Below are 21,460 nucleotides of genomic sequence, written 5' to 3'. Positions count from 1 at the left end.
AAAATCAGGCCCTAAGTGACATAGCCTATTTAGGTGCCTAAACTTGCAGAGACTCCTAGTGGGATTTTCAAAAGTGCCTAGATACTTAATTCCCATTTATTTCAATGGGAGTTTTGAACTGTGTTAAGTAGACCTAGGTTAAACCACATTCAGTGAATAAACCATATTTTACATAGTATAGACAGGGCTCAAAAAGTCTACCTGCAATTTATCTTGTGGAGATCAAGTGCTGACTCCTGCTCATTAAGACCATAGTTTGCATAGCTGTGAGAATTTATAGAAACCTTTAGCACTACATAACAGTAGATCAGGGATTAAATTTCTGCTGGGAAAATCATAACTTTTCCTTGTGTGTATAATTTTTCTTTTAATGTGTGGGATGATCTTACCTGTGTTAGTCATAAGTGTTTAAGAGGGAGCCTTTTGGGGGGAAGCATGGAAGACGGGGGAGGTTTACAAAAAATTTTTAAAATGAACCTACAAATAATCACTTTAGGGAAGTGACAAATTCACTTTTATGGCGATTGTCTAAATGGCAAAACTGTTGAGCTGATGTCTTCTGTTGAGAACTGTAAGAACTGTTCTGAACAGCAAGAGGCATCATGATCATGTACTTCCTTCCATAGCATTGGATAGTGCAGAGAGGGATGTCTCACAGATAGTTGCAGAAACAACAGGAAACCTAAAAATGATGTAAGTCCTTTATTAGATGGTGTGGTGATTTGGGGGAGTTGTCTGTATTAATTCTGTGTGAAATTATGAATTCCCTGTATGTCTACCAGACTGCAAAGTCCATTTGGAATGTAGGGGCTAGTTGTCTTCTCTGTTGTCTCTTAGTCTCCATGTTGGACTGAAATTCCAAGGCTTAGTGACACAGTGCTGACAAGAAAGCATTGATAACTCAGGGTGGTCCTCTATTCAAATACAAACACCCAAGACTATATGCTGGCTCCCATCCAAAAGAGCTGATTTGTCAGGGTAGAGGTTGCCTGACAATGAAGCCACATGATAGGAGTTTGGGATCACCTGATGAGGCTGATCTGGGAGTCATCTAACCGAGGCACTGGAACATTATAAAATGGACAGAAGCTGATCTATTCAGGATCTTCACCATCTTCAGCTATTCAAGAAGAGAGAAACTGCTGCAGGGGCCTGATGATGCAAGGGAGAACCCTGCCTACCTGAATTCAGATGGTCCCCCAGGGAAAGCATGAGTCAAAGGGAAGAGCATTGCATTCAGCAGGTTTGATGTTTTTATATGATCTTTACTCACTGTGTTTAATCTCTTAGCGAAGAGCAATGGTGGTTTGGGGTTTTGTGCAAAGTGTCTGTGTGCTACGCATTGCACCTATCGTATGACCCACTGAAGAGGCTGTTGTTCATCCTTTGAGTTGATGACCATGACATCACTGATTGGTCTGGTTTTTGTGAACATGTGAGGCTGATCAGGCCAATTTGAGCTTTGAATTGTCTGTGGCACACTGAACAAGAGATGCCACTATGGCTTACTTCATTAATGGTGCACATGCTACTGTTGCGAGATTTACACTGCTGGCACTTCTGCCATGCCTCAGCAATTCTTCTCTGTTCATAGACTGTAGCTCAAATATGGATGAGGCTTCACCAGGTAGATTTATCATGAGCAAGATCTTCCCAAAAACTCTCAGTCAATGTTGAAATGCCCCAAGGATAACTTGAGGACGACCTTGAAACATTTCTTCTGGCCTCCCTAAGAGCAATTTCCCTCCTTTAGCTTGCCATAAAAGATCTTCTTTGGCAGTCACTTATCTGACATTCTGGTGACATGACATGCCCATCTTATCTGTATTTTCATCAGAATATGGATACTTGGAATGCCTGCCTATATCAGACCCTCAGTATCTAGAACCTTGTGTTGCCATCTTATCCTCATTAGTTTCCTTAGACAGCCCATGTGAAAGTGATTCAGCTCCATCACATGATGTCAGTACACTATCCAGGTTTCATAGGCATACATCAGAGTTGGCTTTGTAGACCTTCAGCTTTGTTGATTAATGCCTCTACACTCCCACACATTTGCACGTAGTCTGCCAAAGACCACATTTGCTTTGGCAGTCTGGCATTGGTTTAATCAATGATGAGAACTGCATATGAAAGTGTACTGCCGAGGCAGGTGAACTTGTCCACTGCATACAGGGTTTGGCCATTCACTGTGATAGTAGGCCCTACATGAGGCTTTCCTGGTGCAGGCTGGTATATCACTTCTGTCTTCTTGATGTCAATTGTGAGACCAAAGTTGTCACAAGCTGAAGAGAAATAGTCCATACTTCGCTGCATATCAGACTCAGATTTGAAATTCAGGGACAAGTCATCAGCAAACAGATGATTGCAAACAGTCACTTCCTGTATCATCATCTTCACCTGCAGTCTCTTCAAATTGAAGAGCTTGCCAGCAGTCCAGTATCTGATACCAATCCTGGAGTCACAGTCACAAAAGGCATGTGTAAGCATGGCAGAGAACATCATGCTGAAGAGGGTTGGTGCCAATACACAGCTCTGCTTGACTCCATTGGTGACTGGGAATGGTTCAGATGACTCATCGTCATCCACAACACGAGCGAACATGCCATCATGGAATTGCCGAACCACTGTGATGAATTTCTCCAGGCAACTGAATTCTCCCATGATCTTCCAAAGCCTTCCTGACTGTATCAAATGCTTTTGTCAGGTCAATGAAAGTCATATACAGGTTGCAGTCCTCTCCTTAGACCATTACCTTGTTGTGATGGAGAGTCTTGTTTGTCCCAATGACCCTCAGAACTATGCCGGCTGGAGACTTGTGCTCCTGGTAGGGCCACTCTTCGTGAACTGAAGAGATAAACTGTAAGGCTCACACTTTTGGGTGGAGTTCTGGGAGAGGGGGAGTTTAAGGTATGGGGAGAATTTGAGGGATCAACACTAGTTCTAGAGGCTGGGCAGGGGATTGTATAGTTGTAGCTCTCAGGAGGGGAGATAGATCTGAACCCCAAGAGTTTGCCCAGAGGCTCTAAGACAGCAGCAATGCCTGGACTCCACTCAGACTCTGTGGTCTTAAAACACCCAGGGATTCAGCAATTGGATCCTCTCACAGGCGTCTGGCAAGTGGCTCACTAAACTGGAACTGTGATAGCTGGAGATCATAAAATTATCTATAATGATGCAGAAAAAGCAGAAATGTTCAACAAAACACTTATGTTCTGTATTTAAAAGAAGCTGGATGATGTATTCATATCACTAAGTGATGATGGAATATTTTCTATTCCAACAGTAACTAAGGAAGATAACCAGATTCTACTAAAATTAAAAACAAAAAACAAAAACCCAACTGGCCTGGATAATTTGCACGCAACAGTTTTAAAAGTTGTGCAAGGAGCTTTTTGGAGCATTTATGTTTATTTTTAATAAATCTTGGAAAAGTGGGAAAGGTCAAAAGAACTGAAATAAAGCCAATATTGTGGCAATATTTTAAAGGGTAACAGAATGACATAGATAATTATAGGCCAGTTAGCTTGACATCAGTTCCAGACAAAATAACATAACGGCTGATATGAGACTTAACGAATAAAAGGTTAATGATCTAATTAATGCCAATCAATGTGTCTCCCAGGAAAACAGGTTTTATTGGATTAACTCACAATCATTTTTTGTCAAGACTGTAAGTTTGGTAGATAAAGGTAACTGTTGATGTAATACTTTCAGAATTCTGTCAAGCACTTGACTTAGTACTTCCTGACATTCTGATTAAAAGTTAGCACTATGTAAAAATCCATATGGCAGACATGAGATAGATTAAAAACTGGCTAACTGATTATAAAGACTGTAGAGGTCACCAAGCTTTGTGGTAAGATAAATAGGGATAAGGCAAAGTCATTAAATAAAGAGCCATCAGGATCACTTGGAAAGATGGGCACAATTAAACATTTATTTCAATATATCCAAGGACAATTGGAGTTAGGCGGCTAGGTGCTTTCGAAAATCCCACTAGACACCTATCTGTATCTTTAAGCCATGTTTACAGGGCAGCCTGTATCCTGGAAAAGCAAGGACTCTGAAAAAGTTACAACATTATAATGAATTGAACATGAGCTCCCACTGTGATACTGTGGCAAAAGGGGCTAGCACCAATGATTTGCAGTATCCAAATCAAACAGACCAGAGTACTGTTTTCACCCCAAGGCAATTCTTCTTCTTTTTTGTGTACAATTCCCCAGAACCAAGTGTCCTGTTATTTGCACTGTTCACACCACATTAACCTTATCTCCCTGAATGGTCTTGCAGTAATTTTTTTGTTCTCATGTCTGGTATACCAGTAATTCACTTTCCACCCAGGACAAAAAGATTTCCAATCAAAGACAGTTAGCTCCAAACATGAGACATAAACATTATTGGTGCTGTTCCACCAGCATTCCACACGTATGATGATTCTGATGAACCTCTCTAATTTGAACTGCAGTGTTGCAGTCTTCCAACTTGACAGTCTACAAAAATAAACAGATAAAACCGAAAGACAAAGGACAAAGCCCATAATTCAAAGCCTTTTAGAACTTCTGATATACTAGCTTTTAGAACTTTGTATTATTCATGTTGGACCAGATCTTCAGCTGGTGTAAAACAGCATACTGATTTACATCAGCTGAGAATCTGGTCCATTTTACATGGGAGAAAGAAATTTCTATAGAAATACAAAAGTTTTTGAAAAATCACTTAAGTCTTCTGATTCCCAGTTCCCTATTTAACCCACTTCACCACATTGCCTCCCAGGCAAGTCACTTTAAATTCTTTGAGCATTAGTGTTAAAATTTCTAAGGGTATGTCTACACTATGGAATTAATCCAAATTTATATAATTCGAATTTTGGAAACAGATTGTATAAAGTCGAATGTATGCGGCCACACTAAGCACATTAATTCGGCAGTGTGCGTCCATGTACCGGGGCTAGCGTCGATTTCCGGAGTGTTGCACTGTGGGTAGCTATCCCATAGCTATCCCATAGTTCCCGCAGTCTTCTCCACCCATTGGAATTCTGGGTTGAGATCCCAATGCCTGATGGGGCCAAAAACATTGTCGCGGGTGGTTCTGGGTACATCCTCCCCCCTCTCCAGGGAAGCAACGGCAGACAACCGTTTTGCGACTTTTTCCTGGGTGAACAGTGCAGATGCCATACCACGGCAAGAATGGAGCCCGCTCAGCTCAAGACAGCAGTCATGAACATTGTAAACACCTCGCGCGTTATCATGCAGTTTATGCTGAACCAGAACCTGCAAAACCAGGCGGCGAGGAGTAGGCTACGGCAGCGCGGCGGCGAGAGTGATGAGGACATGGACATGGAATTCTATCAAACCATGGGCCCCGGTGCTTTGGAGATCATGCTGTTAATGGGGCAGGTTATAGCCGTGGAACGCCGATTCTGGGCCCAGGAAACAAGCACAGACTGGTGGGACCGCATAGTGTTGCAGGTGTGGGACGATTCCCAGTGGCTGTGAAACTTTCGCATGCGTAAGGGCACTTCCATGGAACTTTGTGACTTGCTTTCCCCTGCCCTGAAGCGCCAGAATAGCAAGATAAGAGTAGCCCTCACAGTTGAGAAGCGAGTGGCGATAGCCCTGTGGAAGCTTGCAACGCCAGACAACTACCGGTCAGTCGGGAATCAATTTGGAGTGGGCAAATCTACTGTGGGGTCTGCTGTGATGCAAGTAGCCAAAGCAATCACTGAGCTGCTGCTACGAAAGGTAGTGACTCTTGGAAATGTGCAGGTCATAGTGGATGGCTTTGCTGCAATGGGATTCCCTAACTGTGGTGGGGTGATAGATGGAACCCATATCCCTATCTTGGCACCGGAGCACCAGGGTACCCAGTACATAAACCGCAAGGGGTACTTTTCAATGGTGCTGCAAGCACTTGTGGATCACAAGGGACGTTTCACCAACATCAACGTGGGCTGGCCGGGAAGGGTTCATGACGCTTGCATCTTCAGGAACACTACTCTGTTTAAACGGCTGCAGCAAGGGACTTACTTCCTGGACCAGAAAATAACCATCGGGGATGTTGAAATGCCTATAGTTATCCTTGGGGACCCAGCCTACCCCTTAATGCCATGGCTGATGAAGCCATACACAGGCAGCCTGGACAGGAGTCAGGAGCTGTTCAACTACAGGCTGAGCAAGTGCAGAATGGTGGTAGAATGTGCATTTGGCCGTTTAAAAGGTCGCTGGCACTTGTTACTGACTCGGTCAGACCTCAGCCAAACCAATATCCCCATTGTTATTGCTGCTTGCTGTGCTCCACAATCTCTGTGAGAGTAAGGGGGAGACCTTTATAACGGGTGGGAGGCTGAGGCAAATCGCCTGGCTGCTGATTATGTGGAGCCAGACACCAGGGCGATTAGAAGATCACACAAGGAAGCGCTGCGCATCAGAGAAGCTTTGAAAACCAGTTTCATGACTGGCCAGGCTACGGTGTGAAAGTTCTGTTTGATGAAAACCCGCCTCCTTGATTGACTCATTCCCTGTAAGCAAACCACCTTCCCCCCTTAAATCACAGCTTGCTTTTAAAGGAAATAAAGTCACTATCATTTAAAAATCATGTATTCTTTATTAATTGATTATAAACATAGGGAGAGAACCAACAAGGTAACCTGGGTGAGGTTTGGGAGGAGGATAGGAGGGAAGTAAAAGGCCACTGAAAAAATTCAAGTATCAGAGGGGTAGCCGTGTTAGTCTGAATCTGTAAAAAGCAACAGAGGGTCCTGTGGCACCTTTAAGACTAACAGAGGTCTGTTAGTCTTAAAGGTGCCACAGGACCCTCTGTTGCTTTTGAAAAAATTCAATATAATGACAGCCTTTTGGTTGGGCTGTCCACTGGAGTGGAGTGGGAGGGTGCACGGAACCTCCCCCCTGCCCTCCCGCGTTCTTACACGTCTGGGTGAGGAGGCTATGGAACATGGTGAGGGCGGAGGAAGGTTATACAGCGGCTGCAGCGGCTGTCTGTTATCCTGTTGCCGTTCCTGAAGCTCCACCAGATGCCGGAGCACGTCCGTTTGATCACGCAGCAGCCCCAGCATTGCAGCCTGCCACCTCTCATCTTGAGCGTCCCTCATGGCCTCACGTTCACTGGCATCTTTCCTGTACTTAGATACTGTGTCCATCCACTCATTCAAATGAGCTCTTTCATTGCGGATGCATTCCATTATTTCCGAGAACATCTTGTCTCGCGTCCTCTTTCTCCGCCGCCTTATCTGAGATAGCCTTCGGGACAGAGGAGGGAGGCTTGAAAAATTTGCAGCTGCTGGAGGGATGAAAAAAAGGAGAGAAGTTTTTAAAATATACATTTTACAGAACAATGCTTATACTCTTTCATGATGAACAACACTATTCACATTACATAGCACATGTGATTTCAGTACAGGGTTGCATTTTCCATCTTAATATTGAGTGCCTGTGGCTTTGGTGTTAGAGATCACAGACGCAGGTCCGGGCAACAGAATTCAGCTTGCATGCGGACATGGTAAGCCATTGTCTTTCGGCTTCTGCGCCCTCCTTTTCCACATACCAAGCAAAGCCCGTTGACTGCTGCGGTTTTCCTGTTAACCTTCAGCAGCAGAAAACAAACTAACCTCCCCCCGCCATCCAATTCTCTGGGATGATCGCTTTATCCCTCCCCCCACCGCGTGGCTGGTATCAGGGAAGATCCCTGCAGAAACCAAACTAACCCCCCGCCCTCCCTGCCATGAATTATCTGGGATGATCGCTGTACCCCTCCCCCCACCACGTGGCTGGTATCAGGGAAGATCCCTGCTAGCCAAAGGCGAAAAGCTCAGCGCCAATTCCCCCCCCCGCGCTTGGCTAACTGCAGGGAAGGATTTCTTTTCAGCCACAGGCAAACAGCCCAGTAGGAACGGCCACCTCTGTCCCCTTAATTAAATTCACGTATTTCAACCAGGTTACCATGAGCGATATCACTCTCCTGAGGATTACACAGCGAGATAAAGAACGGATGTTGCTTGAATGCCAACAAACACCAGGACCATACGCTGCCAGGCTTTGTCATGCAATGATACCAGGTTACTTTGTACTAGCATGGCGTGGTCAAGTGTCCTACCATGGAGGACGGGATAAGGCTGCACTGCCCAGAAACCTTCTGCAAAGGCTTTTGGAGTACCTCCAGGAGAGCTTCATGGAGATGTCCCTGGAGGTTTTCCACTCCTTCCCCAGACACGTTAACAGACTTTTCCAGTAGCTGTACTGGCCACGAATGCATCCCAAGTCCTCAGGGCAAATTAATCATTAAAAAACGTTTGCTTTTAAACCATGTTTTATATTTTAAAAGGTAAACTCACCTGAGGTCCCTTCCATGGGGTCATGGTCTTGGGTACTGGCTTGGAGGGTACTTCAGTCAGACTAAGAAAAAGATCCTGGCTGTTGGGGAGAATGGAGTGCTGTGTGCTCTCCGCAAGCTCGTCCTCCTCCTCCTCCTCTTTCCTGTCCGCTGAATCCTCAGGTGTGGCTGATGAGATTACCCCCGCCTCGGAATCCACGGTCAGAGGTGGGGTAGTGGTGGTGGCCCCCCCCTAGAATTGCATGCAGCTCAGCGTAGAAGTGGCATGTCTGCGGCTCTGACCCGGAGCGACTGTTTGCCTCCTTTGTTTTCTGATAGGCTTGTCTGAGCTCCTTGACTTTCATGCGGCTCTGAGTCCCTATTGTGGTCTCTCTCCATCATGCCCTTGGAGATTTTTTCAAAAGTTTGGGCATTTCGTCTTTTCGAACAAAGTTCTGCTAGCACTGAATCCTCTCCCCATATAGCTATCAGATCCAGTACCTCCCGTACAGTCCGTGCTGGTGCTCTTTTTCGATTATTGGCCTGCATGGTTATCTGTGCTGATGAGCTCTCTGTGGTCACCTATTCTCTCCAGTGCTGGGCAAACAGGAAATGAAATTCAAATGTTCGCGGGGCTTTTCCTGTCTACCTGGTCAGTGCATCCGAGTTCAGATTGCTGTCCAAAGCAGTCACAATGGTGCACTGTGGGATAGCTCCCGGAGGCCAATACCATCCAATTGCGGCCACACTAACCCTAATTCGAAATGACAATATCGATTTTGGAGCTATTCCACTCGTCGGGGAGGAGTACAGAAATTGATTTTAAGAGCCCTTTATTTTGAAATAAATGGCTTCGTTGTGTAGACGGGTGCAGGGTTAATTCGATTTAACACTGCTAAATTTGAATTAAACTCAGAGTAGACCAGGCCTAAAATGGTTTAATGATATTTAAAATAAGCAAAATCCAAAAATAGACATGAGGAAAATTTATATGCAGCCATATATCATTAGCTAAATATTATTAACCATTTTACAGATGACAAAACAAGGGAGAAAGGATAAATAACTAATCTGGACTACTGGATTAGATGTGAATATTGAAGCTGGGGCCCCTGGTACTGACGCTAATTTATTGTGTGATTTTGGCAAGTCACAAAACATCTGACAGACTCGATTTCCCCTTCTGTAAAATAGGGGTGATATTTACTAATTCCATATTTACAGGATGAGAGTAGCCTTTACCCTGAAAAAGCAGTGCTATAGAATAACATTAAACCCACCATGCTGCATTTATACCTGCAGTGGTCTCCCTTAAACACTCGCCAACTTATTCAGATTAAATAATACTACCTCATTATATGATGAAAATTCTCATTAGACACTAGAACATGATTTAACTTTGCACATAGGCCCAAACATATTTACTTACAATAGATAACACTAATTCCACCTCCAGTCACAAGGTTTTAATTGCATCTGTAGACTCCAGAAAACCCTCATAACAGAGGGCAGCATTTCACAGTATTCAGACTAGTGTCTAAGAGCAGGTCCCACTTGCCACTGGGAAGGCTCCAGACTCATTCAAGTTTATTTAAACATTTACCAGTTGTTCCACATAAAATAAAGCACGTGCTGAACTTTAAGCACAAGAATAGTCCCACTGAGTTCAAGTATGTGAGTTCAATAGCACTACTCATGTATTTAAAGTTAATGGGTGAAATTCTGGTCCCACTGAAGTCAATGGTATTTAGGTATTGTCCAGCCAAGCGAGAAGAGGGACCCAAACAATGAACATAGTTTAATTAAGCCACAACTTTATTCCCAAATGTCAGAGAGTACTCAGCAGATAAAATTATACAGTGCAGGTAATTCCATAACCATTTATATTACCCGGAGCACTGCTGTCAGCCTTCCCCCTTCCTACCCTGGTCCCCAGCCCATCAGCTGCTGGGATCTCACCACCCACCCCCTCAAATGAGGGCTATAAAGAAGGGGGTGTTGACTCCCCGCCATACCAGTTGTAGGAGCCCTGACCCCCCCATTTTCACTCCTATGAAAATACCTCCTTTAAATACTTTCCAGATACATTTTATCTGATCACTGCATCTATTCCCTACAGAGTACCTGGACTGGATATCTGCCCCAAGCTTACATAATGAGCTGCAACCTCATAGCCTAACCTCTGTTATGTTTTTTGCCCCCACTAAGCCCCCAAACACCTGTCGGGAAGGTGAAAACCTCACCTTGCCTGGGTCAATCTGGTGGTGAATGAAAAATTCCTTCCCAGACCCCAACCCCAGCCCGACTCCACCCCCACCCTACCAGAAAGGAGCAACTAGCTTAATGACTACAGCGGATCATGATGAAACCTGGTATTTTAACTACTTACATGGATGGGAGGCTGCTCAGACTGGTCCAGGTGAAAACAAAACCAGGTTATTTACTGCATAGACTTGGGTACCAATAGTCCCTGCCCCTCTTCTGGTCACCTGACCAGCCCCACACTGACCTGGCATGGTGCTGCATGCACCTCAGCTCTGTACCAGGTAACTTTCTTGGCTCTCTAATCCTTGAAGGTGGAACACACCTTCTCCAACAACCCACCACTTAATGTGGGATGAAGTCATTTGCAGGTTAAAGGCATAAAACTCCAAATAAAAATACAGAGGAGATTTTTTTGGGGGTTAATTCTTTAATTTTACATAAACTTTCTTTCATTTCTTTCTTTGGTGCTAGACCACTTTAAAAAAGCATCTTTTTTCTGGACACTCTTCACCCCCTCATTGAAAGAGCACCATATAACACTGTTACATGCTAAACATTACCTTCTCTGACAGAGCTTCTTCTAATGTTGCTAGAGCTGTGTCCGTGTTACTGGAATCCGTCTGCAATGATTTCACTCTGTCTTTTAAATTGCTTAGCTGTTTATCTTTGTCCCTAAGTTGCTCCTGTAGATTTTCAATCTGAAAATATAAATAGATCACAATATTAATCAATATTTTCTTATCATTCAAGAAGGGAGTTGAGCCATAATAATCTGCATTACTAAAACAGCTACATGTACACGTACTGTGCTGTATCCCTCAGGTTACTGCAGATCTTCTATACCACACATGATGAGCAACAGAGCAACCTCTTCTTTTGCTCAAATCTTTCAATATTCATGGCTACATATTAGAAAGTTTTGGGGCAGAAGGGGTGGATTTGGAGGGTGTTGTAGAAGAAGAAAGGAAGCCTCAAAACCTATGAATAAGCATCTTAACTTCTGAATGTTTATTTGAACTAAACTTTTGGAGGTGCACCCAGCATTCGTTAGCCTTTTGAAGGTACAACCACCAGTACTGAATATGTAAACTGCAGCTGGCCAGGGGTAGCTCTAATTTATATGTCTAGATTTTTTTTAATGATACATATTTTGACATGATTCTCTCATTCTTCTGAGTGCTCCATTGTATAACCTGAACATGGCCCAAAAGGCATAATTCACAGACAACTAGTGGGGCTTGGTTCATCTTAATTTTTGTGTGGAATGCACAATCTGGGCAGCCAGTCTCCACCAGAACTTTTGCTCTTAGCCACAGTTTTGCTGGCAAGAATGTATGAACATTGAGAAGTAAAAGTTGGTCCTTAACTTTTAAAGGCAAATACATAGTAACAAGGCAGGAATGGTCAACTATGATATAAAATAGGGGAAACCTGTTGAGGTATCAGTTTATAATATATTCAGAATATCCCTATTTTCACACTGTTAGACCAAACATATTCTCCTTGTGCACTGAAAGCTCCTACTGACTTCAATGTGAATCATGCTCACACAAAGATTTCAGGACTGCGGCTGAAAAAATGTGCCAAATCTGTTGAGCAAAGTCTGTACCATAAAATATTTTTGTGGGTAACTGATTTAAAGTAACTGCATGTAAAGCAGGCTCTTAATAGGAAGAACCTGTGATATGGATCAAGTTGAACAAGTATGAAACAGCATATTTGGCAAATAAACCATGTACTGGCAGCAAACCAGGCACTTTTATCCATTATCTATAGCCTGAGAACAAACAAGCTAAACTGCAGATTATAACTCTTGTACATGATTGGTAGCCTGGATCTTCTCCTGAGGACTGCATTAGTTACCATTGACTATATGTTTTTACTTCTCTTACTTCATATCATGCACTCTTATCTAAAAAATACCAGCATATGCAAAATATTCCTTTTTACAACCTTAAAATGTCAAGGAGGAAAAATAATACAACTTAAAATTAAATACTCTTTCTTTTGCATTACATATTGGTAAGGAACTTTTTTTTAAAGGAATCCTGTATAAATTATGGTTCAAGAAAAAACAAAAACCACAAAGAACATGCTAGAATCCATACAGGATATCATTAAACAATTACAACCCATACTTGATGAGGACCACATCATGGAAGATATCTTTCTTGAACCCTCTCCCCCTTCTGGCCTTCAAACAACACCCCCCCTCCCCCAATCTCGGCAAGCTCCCCACAGGGATAGGGGGATAGGACACAGCAACTCAAAGTGGCACCAGACCCTACCAGACCAACAGGTGCAAAACATGCAGATATACTTCCCCTGCTACAATGATCAATACCCCCCCCTTTCAAGATGCATGGGTCCAACACATGCCTTTCACAACATGTGGTGTATCTCATCCAGTGCATCAAATGCCCCTACAACTGCCATGTGGGTGAAACTAGACAATCATTACACTCTCAGATTAACTCACACAGAAAAATGATAAAAGACAAAAAACACCCTATCATTCACAGGCGAACACTTTTCACAAAGTGATCACTCGATATCTGACCTCTCAGTCTTCGTCCTCAAAGGAAACATGCACAACACCTTCAAAAGACAAGCCTGGGAACTTAAATTCATAACTCCGCTGGACACTAAAAAACATGGACTTAACAGAGACACTGGTTTTATGGCCCATTACAACAACTTGTACACACCCTGCTGCCTACTAACCCTCCATTGTCCTATGACTGCAGAGATGCCCACTTCATATTAAGTGATCTCCTACAACACACATGAACTCATTATGCTTAACGATTTGTCCCACTTTATTAGCTTGGCCACTCTAGCTTTCCTTCTCCAAACCTGAAGAGAAGCTCCGTGAAGCTTGAAAGTTTGTCCCCTTCCACCAACAGAAGACAGTCCAGTAAAAGATATTACCTCACCCACTTTCTCTCTCATATTCTGTGACCAAGAGTGGCTCATAGCCTGGCTGCAACAACACTGCAAACAACATACATTTTCTTAAGAGTAAGAAGGCAAAAATGAGCAAAATTTAAAAATATAAAAGAGAGAAGACAGACCAAATCGGAGCCGATAATATGGCTATAGCTATAACATATAAAGCCATATTTATGTAAGCTTACAACTTTTCAATATTCTCAAACCAAAAGAAAACAGCAGTCTAGAAAATCAGTGCCACTTCCATCACTTGAAATTTCCCCTACACTCCTTATGTTGTTCCTCCCTCATTGTGATACTTCATTTTGATTTATCTTACTGAATGCCTTAGGGGTGTTAGAATGGGGAATCCAGGGTTCTATTCCCAGCTCTGCAAATGACCATCTCTAAGACCTTAGCAAATTGCTTAACCTGTCTACTTCAGTAGGTCTACTATGTAAAATGCGTATAAAAAGAGTATGACCTTATCTTTCTGAAGTTTTCTAAGTGATATGAAACCTTCAAAAAAAGCATGCCTTTGGATAAGTGTGATAGTAATGCCGCCCCAAATGGTCAGAAAATGTCATCACAGAGTAAGACAACTTTCATTAATCGTTCTTGAAGCTGACTTTCTTCTATTACATGGAGCTACCAGCTACAACAGACCTCTCACTGGCCCGCAAAATCCCTCCCCTTCCACTCGGGTTGGGCTGGCACTCAGCTATAGAGTCCTTGGGGCCTGTTCCCACCACAATGGTCCCCAGGACCCCAACTTCCACCTTTGGGACACACACCTCTGTGCACCCCAGGGCAGGCCCGGCCCCCTGCTGACCTGCAACTTCCTGGCAGTCAGCAGCTGTGGTGGCCTCCTTGCTACAAGGTGGTACATCCCCCTCCCCCGGGGAGATGATTAGGGGACAGGAGCTGGCTTCATCCAGCTCCTCCCTCTGGAACTTCCCTTGAGCCCCAGAGCTACAGGAACCGTCTACAATCAGCCCTGCCCCCGAAGCTGCATCCTTTACTGCTGCAGAGGAATCTAAGAGACACCCTCCTATTCCCCCAGCAGTCTGTGTGACTTCGCCCCCCCCCTGGGGCTTTTGGCACAAGATTCCTTCTCACTGCTAACCAACCCTGGGACAGATTCTGCCACACTAAAGAAATCATTCCCCAGTAGAAACGGTGCAAAATTGTGTGCCACCGTTGCAACAGTCAGCTCAGCCTGCAAATCCCGAGTTTGCATGTGTACGTTAGCTAAAGGTGCAAGGACTTTGTAACCCCCGACCAGCTCTAATTCTGCCATTTTACCTGGCAACAGATCCTTCTCCTGGATTAGGTCCCTCCTGACCACAGAAATCTCAGCACCCGTGTCCCTTAATCCAAGAAGCATTTGACCATTCAATTTAACAGCATGCATATGCTCATTGCTGGGTTGTGTGGAAGCAAGCTTTACAAATCCTGTGTGGAAAGAGGCCACAGCCTGGCTCTGAGAAGCCGCAGCTTCACTCAGTAAGGGACACTTATTCCTCAGGTGCTCAGTGGATTTACAATGATAGCACCTCTTGGGCTCCTCTGCTTGCACAGGAAATTTGGGTCGAGTACCAGGGGAATGGGGAGGTGACCGCCCAGCCTCTTTTTTCCCAGACCCAGGGGTAAAATGGTGATTCTGCTTTCCCCCAACCTTATACCCTTCTGCCAGTGGTTTGTGTTTGATTGCAGCTTGGGCTTGTTCATAAGAGTCAGCATACTCAGCTAATTCACCCACTGCATTTACCTTTTTGTCCCACAAATACTGTTTTACCTCATCACTGCACATATTCAGGAAATGTTCCTGAGTAACTAGATCACACATCCCTTCAAAGCTGGTAATGCCTCCCCCCCGCACCCATTTATCTACCAAATCTCTCATTTCATTGGCATAAGCCACATTACTTAATCCAGATCCCCTCTTAAGGCTCCTGAATTTAACCCTGTAGGTTTCAGGTGTAACCTGAAACTGTTTCAAAACCAGTTCCTTAAATTTACCATAGTTTGAAGCATCATCAATAGGCATCTTATTGAATATGTCCAGAGCTCTGCCAGTCAATTTTGCTATCAATGTGGTCATCTTCTGATCTTCAGGGATGGCATGGAGGGTGCACAGTCTCTCAAAGGTGATGAAATATTCGGCGATATCGCTGGACTCATCATACTGTGGACATAGCCGCTCCCATTTGTGGATTTTTGGGGAAGTGGAGCCAGCAGGGGGAGGGTTTCGTCTCTTTGACTCCATAACAGCCAGTTCATGCTTCCGGGCCTCCCTCTGGGCCTCCATAGCCCTCTCGTGGGCAGCTGCCTCTGCCTCCGCCGCCGCTCGCGCCCTCGCTGCCTCCCTCGCTGCCTCTGCCCTCGCTGCCTCGACCTCCATAGCTCTCTTGTGGGCAGCCTCTTCCCTTGCATGTTCTGCCTCCATGGCACTAATTTCTAATTGTCTTAGTTCCAGCCGTCTCTTATGTTCACTTTCTCTCTCTTTTGCTTCCAACCTGGCCAGCTTTAGTTTAATAGCAGCGTCACTGGTACTCATTGTCCTGCTTTCTTGTGCTGGGCTACAACCCCTCTGCAGTTCACTGGAACTGAGATCACTAGTACTCATTTTCCTGCTTTCTTGTGCTGGGCCACAACCCCTCTGCAGTTCACTGAAACTGAGATGCACTCAGCTCAGGGGATTCTTAGTTAACAAAGAGCTTCCTTTTCTGTCCCTACTTCCCTTGCCCGAAATAAGCAAACAGAAAATAACAAACCAGTAACCACTTTGTCTGTTCTCCAGCCACCACACTTAAAACTCACTTAAAATCACTACCAGTATCTCAAAGCAATCAGCTGTGCACAGATCCTGCTCGACTACGCCACTGTCACGGGTTGGTCACAGAAACCCCCTTGGGAGCTGCCACCCAATGTGCAAAGACTACCCCTGCTTCTGTTTTCCCTGCCAGCTCAGGACTCCAGCACCCTGTCTTGCTGAGCCAGACACTCCCGTTTGGCTCCAGACACAGATGCAGGGTCTGAATCACTTGTCTCAAAGCTGCAAGTTTACCTGAAAACAGCTCACAGTAGTGTGCTTGTCTTTAGCACTCAGATGCCCAACTCCCAGTGGGGTCTAAACCCAGATAAATCCGTTTTACCCTGTATAAAGCTTATGCAGGGCAAACTCATAAATTGTTCGCCCTCTATAACACTGATAGAGAGATATGCACAGTTGTTTGCTCCCCCAGGTATTAATACATACTCTGAGTGAATTACTAAATAGAAAGTGATTTTATTAAATACAGACAGTAGGATTTAAGTGGTTCAAAGTAGTAACAGACAGAACAAAGTAAGTCACCAAGCAAAATAAAATAAAATGCGCAGATCTATGCCTAATCAAACTGAATACAGATAATTTCCTCACCAGTTCCAGAGTGCTCCCTTTTACAGGCTAAGCTCCTTTTAGCCTGGGTCCAGCAATCACTCACACCCCCTGTAGTTACTGTCCTTTGTTTCAGTCTCCTTCAAGTATCCTGGGGGGGGTGGAGAGGCTCCTTCTTTAGCCAGCTGAAGACAACCTGGAGGGGTCTCCCACAGGTTTAAGTAAAATAAATAAATAAATTAATGGAGATATCCTATCTCCTAGAACTGGAAGGGACCTTGAAAGGTCATCAAGTCCAGCCCCCTGCCTTCACTAGCAGGACCAAGTACTGATTTTGCCCCAGATCCCTAAGTGGCCCCCTCAGGGATTGAACTCGCAACCCTGGGTTTAGCAGGCCAATGCTCAAACCACTGAGCACTCTCTCTTGTGGGTGGAGACCCCCCTCCTCCCTCCTATGCAAAGCCCAGCTCCAAGATGGAGTTTTGGAGTCACCTGGGCAAGTCACATGCCCCTGCATGACTCAGTCTTTGCAGGCCGACGCCATTGTCCACATGGCATCTTGCATGTCTCCAGGAAGACTTCTCATGTGGATTGGAGCATTCCAAGATGCATTGTTCCCTAAGTGTCTCCTGATCAGGTACTTAACCTGGCAAATTCCTTCCTAAAGAAGCTGACCAAATGCCTCACAAAGCTTACTTAGAAATCAGGCAAGCATACAGCCCATATTCTTAACCTCGAGTAGAAAATGATATATATGTACAAATAGGATGAATAGATATAGTAGACCATAACCTTTACGGAGATATGTTACATGGCACAGGCAGCACAAAACATATTCCAGTTATGTCATACATACATTTATAAGCACCCCCTCCCCATAAAGCCTTATGGGGTACACTGTCACACAGACAATGTACAGTAAGAACCTATTCCATATGAATACTTATACACACACAGATACAGAACTATCACAGCAGTTTTACTTTTCTGGCTGTTGTCCACTTCATATCTTCAGACATGGATTAGAATAAGGAGAATGATATACCCACATATGTCAAAAATAGATTAATGGAGCTACCATACACAATGCTCCCATTTGTGCAACTGATCCTGCAATAACAGAACCTTTGGGCAGATTGCTCTACTGTCATTTTATTTCTGTTGACAGTAGTCCCTCAAGTATAGATCCAAAGGTGAAAATACATTTTACGGCAAAAATCACTTAACAAATTAAGAACATGTTACACCTGGCCATGATTCAGCTAAGCAGCAGCCCTTGGACAGCATCAGATATTATATTCACTAGAGAGCTTAATAAAGAAATTGTCAAGGATGTTATCCTCTTCGTCTCCCAGATGAAGCACAGAACTATTTGGCTGGTGGAGGGTTAAACACACAGTAGTGTTAAAGGCTCAACAACTACAGTTTTATATTTACAGATACTGTAGCTTGGGCTTACAAGATATATGAAGTAAGACCCACTGGTTGAATCACTTTGATTTTCCTCTACTTAAAAATAGTAGCTAGTATGCTCACTTTCACACAAAAGTGTCTCCAAGAATTTTATCACATATATTTTTAGGCAGTTTTATAAAACACTTATTCTTCCTTAATATATTATAGATGTGACTGGCCAAGCAACTGCCACAGACTTCCTGTCACTGACTTACTACTGTACATATATAAAACCTGAAGTTTGTAGATTATTTCATGGCTGTGAAAATCTTTACAACTAGAGCCTTATATGGTAGAAGACAACTGCATAATGCTGAATAAATAGACAACTTTAGCATTGTGGTTGGTTTATAAGAGTCATCTTGAATATTGATGCAGAACAAAAATAGATCACTTTTTTCAATTGTGTTTTGTTCCTGTCGTTTATGGCTGATGTAGGTTATATAAAAAATGCATAGTAATAGTAAAGGAAGAAAAATAATGGGAAAACTACATTGGGAGGTTGTCAATTTATAATAGAACAAATCAATCATAGAAAGCTGGTGTGACGTTTTATAAAACAAATTCTGAGATGCTTAATTAAACATTGCTTTGAAGCACTAATGTATTGATTAAATTATCTTTATCCTGTCATTTTTAATAGGAAGCAGTTTTTTAAACTTCCCATATGACATTTACGTAGATCCTGGCAAAAAAAAAAAACACTGCATATGATTGAAACTGCAATCCTAATGGTTCAGTGGGGCCTTTATTGAGGAAATGCTCTTCTTAAATCATTGCACATCAAGCTCATGGGTGATCAACATGTTCCACATTAATCACAAAGGTTTAGTGTACAAATTAATCCAGCTGCTCCAACGTTCTCTCTCATTAGTTTAACATTAATCTGGAAAAATTGTATAAATACTGTGCTCAAAATCTAATTCCAGTGAAAGCCATTAAATGGATCAGTGCTCCAGTCTTTATATGAAAAATATTACCTCTTCAGAGCTTAACATTGACCTCATACAGGCAAAAACTCCCATTCATTTCACTGTCTTCCTACTTACGGTCTTCAGATTAAAGCTCCAATTCAGGAAAGCATCCCTAGTCAGGACAGCAGTTAAGAACATGCTTAAAATTAAGCAAGCACTTAATCACTGTTTTGAATCGGGGCCTGAATCTTTACTTTGATAGGCTCCAGCAGAGCACACATTAGACCAGATCCTGCATGTGCTGAAATCAATAGAAAATTTGCCATTGACTTCATATAATAATGCAATACTTTGCACATGCAAAGCAACTTTCATCCATCAGAGCTCAAAGACTTCAGTGGAAGCAGGATCAGACCCACTACTACTGTTATAGCTGAACTAGATTATTTAGAGTATACTAGAGTATTTATTACAAACCTAAACCCAAATTCTCTGCTCATTTAACCCCACTGAATTCAGCTGAGTTATGCCAGCAGAAATTTGGCCCCTCATGAGCAAAAATTTATAACCACCACAAAACAGGGATGCACATTAGCATGAAAAAACATCTGAGATAAACTGTTTACCTTAAAATGTGTGAAGTCAATTGAAGATATTTTGACAACTTATAATTAGCCATTAGGGTTTGCGTGTAATACATACAGAGAGAGAGAGAGAGAAAGAGAGTGCAAGTATATGTGCACATGCTAGTGGTAATTTCTTTATTAAAATGTGTTGCAATCTGAAGAGTGGTTAAGTCGATATGTCAGATAGTACTATGCCAATACTGTATCCTAATTTAAACTTTTTACAGTACGATGATGTGAGTACATGACATTATTACTATGGGTAAGAAATCCCTACTTGCTCTGTGACACAGTAAAATACTAGCTTTAGAAAAAGCACACCAAGTATACTCCATACATTTTCATCATTGCTATCAGTGGAATTGGTGACACTATTTTAATTTTGACATTTAAATATATAAATATGCATCATAGCAATTGGATAAATTCTGTCCTGCATGACATTCCACGTCTGGAATTTGGCTCTGTATAAAGAATTAAAGCTCAAGAGACACTACATGCTCCATCTCTCTGAGTATTACTGGATATCTATCTTCCTCGAAGAAACAGAAAGAGGGTGGGGGTGGACAAGGTGTTGGGAAGATATTATGTAGATTAGCTCATTACTGTAAATTATCTCTGTTTCATACATAGTAATATTTTTGTTCAGACATAGAAATAGAAGATAAAAGTTCCTAACTCATTAACACCTATTTTATGGCATTGTAACAGTCACATCCAAAATTATATTAACTGGTACTTAGAGACTTGCACACCATGTTTCTTTACTTTCATCCAAGTATTAATGATTCTAACAACTACTTCATGACCCCCTGTGGAATATTTAAGCCATTGCATGTTTCAGCTTCATCAAAATATATTTTCAAATGGAGGGGGGAAATACCAGGATAGTGTTTCCAAAAACATGTAATCAATATTTAAAGTTGGATCTACTCTTTTATTTTTATCAGCTTGACGTACCCATTGTAGGCACCCCAAATTAAAGTACTTATTTCCTATGTGCAGTGCTTATCTGAATTCCAAAGTATTTATACGATTTCCTTCCCCTTCTAACTAATTTTAAAATATGATCCAAGCCTTAACCAAGAAAACATGTTCTAAAATATTACAGCATTTAACAAAATTCTCCCCTCAGAGGTAAAGAGAACAGGCATCAAATTAAAAACATCCCCACTGAATTACAACTGTTTTAATGTAGATCATTCCATTCATGGCCCACAGATAAAGAAATTACAAATGGCCTCTTTAGTCTCCTACTTACACTGGTACTGGTGTAAATCTGGAGTAGCTCCATGAAGTTATTTAGATTATACTGGTGGAAAGTGAAAGGAAAAACAGTCTTTTTTTTTTTTGTTAAGAGCAGTTGGATATGAGTTTAATGATACTCTGGTAGCATAGACAAGATCTCATGGTTAGCTAAACTTGGACAGAACTCTCAATAGGGTTAGGGAGTACAATGGGAGTTTGTATTCTTAGACACTAAAATCTTGTAACACATCAAATTAACTAGCTCTTCATGGGCTTTTTAAACCGAGAATTATATAGGTTATGACAGA

General features: G+C 42.7%; 1 protein-coding gene across 2 annotated transcripts in view; it reads right to left on the bottom strand.

Annotated features, from left to right (window-relative positions):
* Positions 1 to 21,460, bottom strand: part of ERC2 (ELKS/RAB6-interacting/CAST family member 2) — an 866,973-nt gene that overhangs the window by 465,955 nt on the left and 379,558 nt on the right. For both annotated transcript variants that reach the window (XR_008445768.1, XM_054035803.1), the window contains exon 8: positions 11,157 to 11,294. Coding sequence is in view for 1 of the 2 variants with exons in the window: in XM_054035803.1 (XP_053891778.1) it covers positions 11,157 to 11,294 (138 nt within the window). In the remaining variant the exon portion in view is untranslated. The remainder of the gene's footprint in view (positions 1 to 11,156; positions 11,295 to 21,460) is intronic.

The sequence above is a fragment of the Malaclemys terrapin genome, chromosome 7 (genome assembly GCF_027887155.1).
Source record: "Malaclemys terrapin pileata isolate rMalTer1 chromosome 7, rMalTer1.hap1, whole genome shotgun sequence".
Lineage (NCBI taxonomy): Eukaryota > Metazoa > Chordata > Testudines > Emydidae > Malaclemys > Malaclemys terrapin.
This window is presented reverse-complemented; position numbering and strand designations above follow the sequence as displayed.